Here is a 6,373-nt window from a genome sequence, read left to right on the forward strand (position 1 = left end):
GTAGGATGTGGCTCGATGGAAGGCTCCGTGTCGTCGGCAGCTTCGGAGGCACGTGCTCTATGCTTCGTGTGGAATGCGCTGGCACACACAACGTGTTTGATGACATGCCATCTTGGTGGACACGACGGCAGCACAGGCATACCTCGTGTGTAGTCAGCGGACTTGCAATACGGCTTGCCCGAGATGCTCACTGCACTAACTAGCATGGCATTGTCTAAACGGCGAGGTCCCACATTTCGCTCGTTCAAACTGGCACAGGATGGTGGAACGATCGCATGCATCGTTCCTGGGGCGAGCATGCGTTTGGAATGGCTAGCCGCCGTAATGTACGTCGGGTGGAATGGCCCGCGTTCGACGTTTGGTGCATAGCCCTCCACTCCACTGGTGGCCAAGTTTACCTTACCTTTACGACAAGGACGGGTCCCTGCGGCGATACTGGACCAAGGGTGCGGTAATGGGAGCGCATGGCGCGACGGCCTTTACGCTGCTTTGCTGGCGGCTGAGGCACATGGGCACGACGTCTTCCGGGCAATTCTTCGTATATTGCACGATGGCGACGGTGTGCATGTTGCTGCCGGTTGAAGTGCTTTGCATTCACACTGACCAACCCGTCCGCAATTGCGATCCACGTCACTGCCACGTAAGTGTAGTCCGTCACGAGGCCGCAAGGTTCGTTTTCATGATCGGACGACTGCGTCGAACTCGAGCTCGTGGATACGACACAGTGTGCATCTGGTGCCGCCACACGGCTTGGCAGAAGGGATGATGCAGAAGAGCTTCTGTCGAAGCTCGCCGTGGCACGCTTCCATGGGCACGAACGAGGTTGGACTAGCTTTGTCCTTTGAACACAGAAACAAATGGTGTCGCGCCAGGCAACTTCACGTGAATGCTGCTGCAATGCATTGGTATCGCGACGTCAGGAATCGTTCACGAGGCTAGCTATTGAAAAGTGCAGATGGAGTGGTGGCAGGGAATGATCCAACCGACTTGGAACTCTCGTTTGACTTGTCATGGCCATGTCGGTAGCTCTGGCTGCGCTGCGAAGGCGGCGCGGCTATGGCAACTTGGAAGTGCTTGGGACTCACTCGTTACCAACCAGACGACAGACCGCACCCTTCGCAAGTGTTCGTGGTGGAGCCTATGAGACTGGACAGCCAGACGATGTCTTGCATTTTGTATTGCAAAACAATGACGGGACTGTTCCGAGAGACCACGTGTCGCTGTACACACGTTCGCGAGAGCCTCCACGCATTGACTTTACGCCATCGACCGCCTCCCTCCTCCGGCGCAGAGCTGCGCTGGTCAACCAGCAGCCTAGCCAAGAGGCTGTCGCGCAGCTGGCTGGCCTCCCTGCCGTCGCTTTGATGGCGAGAGCGGACGGCGGTCGGAAGTGGAAGACATCCCACTCAGATCCATCGATTTGATTGGATGCTGAAAGGTCATGTGGATTCCATGGACCAATGGCATCGCACGAACCTGCTGTGGATGGCTCACGTGTCCAACAGGTGTAGCCACCAGACAAATTTCAAGAATTTGAAGTTTGCCCAAAGGAGGGCTCACCCGAGTCATTCTCGCATTTTCGCCGACCTTTTAACACCATGCAAGTCTTTTTCGTCGTCGCCGCCATCGCCGCTGTCGCTGCTGGTCAATCGGCGACAACGACCGCGAAGCCCTCTGTGACTACCACCATCAAACCGATTGTGACTCTGGCGAACGTCACAAAGAACTCGACCAACTCGACCAACTCGACGATTATTGTCGCCCCGGATGAGGAAATCACGGCCGAGCCCACCACGGTCAAACCCGCGACGAAGGCCCCGACCCCTGCTCCCACGACGTCGTCTGCTTCGGCGGCCGTCGCCAGCGTTGCCGTTCTCGCCGCGACGTGGGCCGCGATCCAATAAGCAGTGTTGCTACACCTACTTAATTGTATTTAGAGCGTTTTCCACATGTGACGTGCCTTTGCGTGATCCAAAGGCATGCGCCATGCACAAGCGATGTGCTCGGGACGTTTGTGTTTCTCCGTCGATACGTGTCCAGCACGAGCATCACGTTGGGAACGAGTCGAGGGCTTTTGTGGTTGCAAACAGGTGGTGCGCGATACACAGCTTCACGTCGGCATTGCATGCGGCGGTGCTGTCGCCCGCGGTGGTTCGGGGACGGATATTTCAAAATGTACCCGTATGTGGAGTACATATCCTTTTGCGGGCGCCACGTTGTCCAGGACATTGGCCATGGTAGTGTGCTCGCTTGCACATGAAACCCCTGGTAGCACGTGAGTTTTTGTCCGTTTGCTCATGTGGCGGGCATCCCAGTGCCCACAACTCGGTCGTGTTTCGAGACCGGCGTCCACTACATCGTTCCCAGTACATTGCACTTCTCCCCATTCCGGGGTCGAGCTGCCTCATGGCCATCACCTGCTGATCTTTGCCGTCTCGTTGCTGCGCCGACGCAAGGACTTTCCATTTTGGGCTTGGCAGCGTGCCACACGACCAAGAACGATGTTTTCACGAAGGCGTGCCAAGAGGACATGGGAGCGCAGGACATCCTTTGTCGCTCTTGCGCTAGAACGTTCGAATGACGAATGCATCGGCTCATCCGAGACGTTGGCGCTTCAATCTACTCCGGCCCGAGCCAGCATGCTTTGCTTGCGCATTCGATAGTCGACTCGATTCTCGAACGCCATGACGTGGCAACGTAACGCGACGACAGACTCGACTGTCGTGATACCGACGTCCCGAAGGGAACCCGTCGAGCGTCAGGCGGTGTAAACCGCTTCAAGAGCGCGCTCCACGACACAGTCAGTGGATGATGTGACGCGTGGAAAACGACGACGGGGGCGGCGGCGTGTATCGTCGACTGTGAAAGCAGCAGCGGAACGTATCCATTCTTCCCACCGCAGCAGCATCGCATGGATTTCCTGCGATTTATTTCCGATTTACTATTTTCCGGAAGAAATATCCTGTGATTTATTTCCGATTTTCTCAGTAAATGATCGTCCCAAACGATTTCTGGGCCATCTCCGTAAAGTGCAACGAAACAAATTTCGTTCTTTTTTTAAATCTGTCGGGACGAAACATGACATCGTCGTGTGTAGTCGCGGATGTGTTTGAGAATGTTCATGCAGAGGAGGTAGCAGTCCGTGGAATGCCTGGATGGAGCGTCACGTTTGTCGACGGGACGTCGTATGATGCGCGGTTGGGTCTCGAAAGTGTCGAGGGTTGCCTCGGTCCGAACGGGAGCAACGACAACAATCCATCGAATTGAAATCGGATTTTTGGTGGTTTTTTTTTTCGACTCGTTTTTAGCGTACTACATTGCACAAAGTCCGAGTGGCAAAAAAAGATTTTCGTGGAATTTTCGGGAACACGGCTCGAAACGTCACCTGGCTCGACGTGAAGTTGCGCGGGCGGCGCCGCTTGTCGTTCGTCGCTATGGATCACGGCGACGTAGCAACCACAAGGACATGCGCGATCAATCGATGCAGCACGTTTCGCGCGTGCCCCCATTCTGTACTCGTGTCGGAGAAGCATGTGGGCAGTGTGGGATGATCGACCGGTTGTCACACACACGTCGCGGCGACTTGTGGGAAAGCGGGACGCAGGTCCAACGCATCCGGCCTGGAAGCATCTATCGGCGTGAGCCGCGCGGATTCCTTACGAAAGCACCTTGGGTGCAGAAGATGTAGCCATGGAGACTTTTCGCCGTGTTCGATGGAATGCTGCGAAGCGCCGAACTGGCCAACTCGCGGGTGGCCGACGCACCCTCGTCCCAACATGGTTCGAAGGCAACTGGAATGAGTATACTGGTGAAGGCACCAGCTGCCTGGACACGTTGGTCACCCCACGAAACAAATACCGTCGGAAGGTTATGCAAGTCAGAGGTTGACTTCGTTTTTTCGCGGTTCTGTTGCTGGGTAGGGTGGCACGCTAGCCATCGGTAGCTGGAGCTCTCCGCGGTGGTTGCGTCCTTCGTGTGGGCTGCGCGGCTCGCTCCACCCACCACGAGAGAGAGGGGTGGCCCCAGCATGTCCATCGAATTCACATCTTGAACAACCGTGGCATCGAGGAATTCCTGTATATATTCCACCAACTCTTTGTACCACGGTAGAACCGCGTCCGATGCGCCGGCGGGTCGCGCTCGCGGCACGAGTTCTCGTTCTGCTGTTGCAACGAAAGGCCAAGAGCGACGGCACTCGTACTCGACCTCGCTCCTCTGTGGAACCGTGCGTGTGTGATGTGAAAGCTGCTTGAGTTTGGAGTGAGATGTTCATTTAAAGGAATTGCTCATGATCGCCCTTGGGTGCATGTGCTGCCCAGCAGAAACAGGCGGCTGGCACGCAGCGGCATGTCGCCTGTCCACGTTGCTCATTTTTATTTTCCCCGCCGCAGGCAACGATGCTGCCGTGCTGCTTTGCTGTCGTCGTTGTGCTGTGCGCCGCCGCCATCGCTTCGGCCGTCGACCCAACCATCACACTCAACTCGGTGGCCACTTCGCCAGTGTATTCGTCCATGAGTCTGTGCTCGCGAGCCGCGATTCAAGAGGCAGCGAACGACTTGTTCAAAAACTCCGCCGGTCCTGTCGGTGCATGTGCGCAGTCGCTCGATATGCTGCCAAGGCAATTCCTTGCACTCCAGCGGGCAACCGCGACCCACTGCCGCCTCCTCGTCAACAACTCGGCCTGCTCCGCCTTCAACGACGCGTACAACGCTGCGGTGCGCACGATCTCGCCTGTGTGCCTGCTGTCGCCGACCCAGCCGTCGTCGGTCGCGAGATCCTACGACGAGTTTGTTGCCGAGTGGTGCGCGCCGCCACCCCAGCCATCGTCCAAGATGCCGTCCAACGCGACCAACAGCACACGTGAGAATGCGACTGTACCGACCATCACGGCGCCGCCTCCATCCACCCGCTCGGTCGTAGACATCAACACGTTGCCTCCTTCGAAACCCGCGCCAAGCTCCGTCGCGCCATCCCGTGTGCTGCAGCTCTGTGTGGCCGTGCATGTTGCTCTCGTCGCAGTCTCGACAGATTGTTGAGCGAGCCCGTATTTATTGTCGCTGCAACTTGTTCATCTCGCACGTCCAGCGCCGACGCGCTCGCCACCGCCGTCGCGGCTGCCGGACACCTTGGGCGGAAACCGCGCTCTTTCGCACCTGTTCTGTCCATGTCAAAAGGTAACGCATGCGCCGTTCATGCTGCTCGGCGCGCTCGATCGATCGATCGTGCGGCGGCGGTAATGTTTGGTGGCAGACTGCGTCCTACTGGAGACTCGACTCTACCTTGGCTTTTCCTGGCGCAACAACAGTTGCCGCTGTTGTGCTCGGCGGAATTCATGTCATGGTGGCGGCTGGCGACACGTCGTCTCGCCAACGTGGCGATTTGTGAAAATGCACCAATGTGCCGACTGTGTGGGCCAATGCAAACAACTTCGTATGGGCGTTCAAAGAGCGGACGGGGGCTAGATAACTCTTCCAGGGCACCTGAAAAGGAACGGGTCTCTCACAAAGCTTGCGCCGACTTGCGGGAGCTTGCGCCTCGTTGGTGTTATTTGTGCCTCGTCTCCAAGAGACACTACAATGTGTAGCTGGGTTCATTCTCACAGCACAGGCAACAACAGCCCTGACCAGGATATGACCAGCTGTGAACCAGTGGTGGGTTGGCACCAAGGACTGGTTTCTTTCGCCCTGACCAGGATATGAAAGCTGAGCACTAGGGGACTGATGACGGTCTTCTTCACGGTGTCCACAGACATACTAGGATGCGACCAACGAGTTTTGCGCGAGCTAACAGTAAGCAGCATTCGTATGGACAAGTCCAACTGCGTTATACAACATCGAGTACTTAGCAAGCAGGCGGCTTGGGGTTTAGTGGGGGGTGTCAGGTAAGAATGGTTTGATGAACTCGCGGGCGGCCGACACGCGCAAGTACACAATAGGGAGCGCAATGTCCTGGCAAGCACCGGACGTAATCGACACACCGGCAACGTACTCGACACCGTCGCGGACGATGATCAACGGTGCGCCAATGTCGCTGATGCACGGGCCCTTGTCGGCGCTAGTGGTACACACCACGGATTCGAGGGCTTCGAAGTCATGTCCCAACGCCTTTTGGCACTCGTCGTTCGCCAAGATATTGCGTTCGGCTTGCAAAAGGACGGGGGAGTTGTCCTTCTTGAAAGACGTAGTTTTGCCGAAGCCACGCACCCACGTCACGGCGCCAGGATCAGTCGCATCGTCTTCTTTCAAGTTGACGGCGACGGGGGTGAATTTGGATGCGGTTTCCAATTCAAGAATGGCAATGTTGTAGTCGAACGGTAATACTTCGTACTTCGGGTGCACAGTTGTCTTGATGATCTTGATGCGTTCGCCGTCCT

General features: G+C 56.6%; 3 protein-coding genes across 3 annotated transcripts; 2 read left to right on the forward strand and 1 right to left on the reverse strand.

Moving 5' to 3' along the window:
- Positions 1–1,538: 1,538 nt before the first annotated feature.
- Positions 1,539–1,950, forward strand: H310_14040 (hypothetical protein). Its single transcript, XM_008881766.1, has one exon. It carries the CDS (start codon positions 1,599–1,601, stop codon positions 1,902–1,904), a length of 306 nt encoding a protein of 101 aa, XP_008879988.1. The 5' UTR covers positions 1,539–1,598; the 3' UTR covers positions 1,905–1,950.
- Positions 1,951–4,336: 2,386 nt separating this feature from the next.
- On the forward strand, positions 4,337–5,175 carry H310_14041 (hypothetical protein). The gene has a single exon (XM_008881767.1). It carries the CDS (start codon positions 4,398–4,400, stop codon positions 5,034–5,036), a length of 639 nt encoding a protein of 212 aa, XP_008879989.1. The 5' UTR covers positions 4,337–4,397; the 3' UTR covers positions 5,037–5,175.
- A 630-nt stretch (positions 5,176–5,805) lies between these two features.
- H310_14042 (hypothetical protein) lies at positions 5,806–6,353 on the reverse strand (the record flags this gene model as incomplete). The annotated part of the gene is made up of 1 exon (XM_008881768.1): positions 5,806–6,353. A coding segment is annotated over one exon (489 nt), but the record flags the coding sequence as incomplete, so codon positions are not given.
- Between the last annotated feature and the right edge of the window lie 20 nt (positions 6,354–6,373).

This window comes from Aphanomyces invadans (assembly GCF_000520115.1).
Source record: "Aphanomyces invadans strain NJM9701 unplaced genomic scaffold supercont1.60, whole genome shotgun sequence".
Taxonomy (NCBI): Eukaryota; Oomycota; class Saprolegniomycetes; order Saprolegniales; family Verrucalvaceae; genus Aphanomyces; species Aphanomyces invadans.

Excerpts from the sequence above, each read along its gene's own strand:
- H310_14040 (XM_008881766.1), top strand. The coding sequence starts at position 1,599 with ATGCAAGTCTTTTTCGTCGTCGCCGCCATCGCCGCTGTCGCTGCTGGT.
- H310_14041 (XM_008881767.1), top strand. The coding sequence starts at position 4,398 with ATGCTGCCGTGCTGCTTTGCTGTCGTCGTTGTGCTGTGCGCCGCCGCC.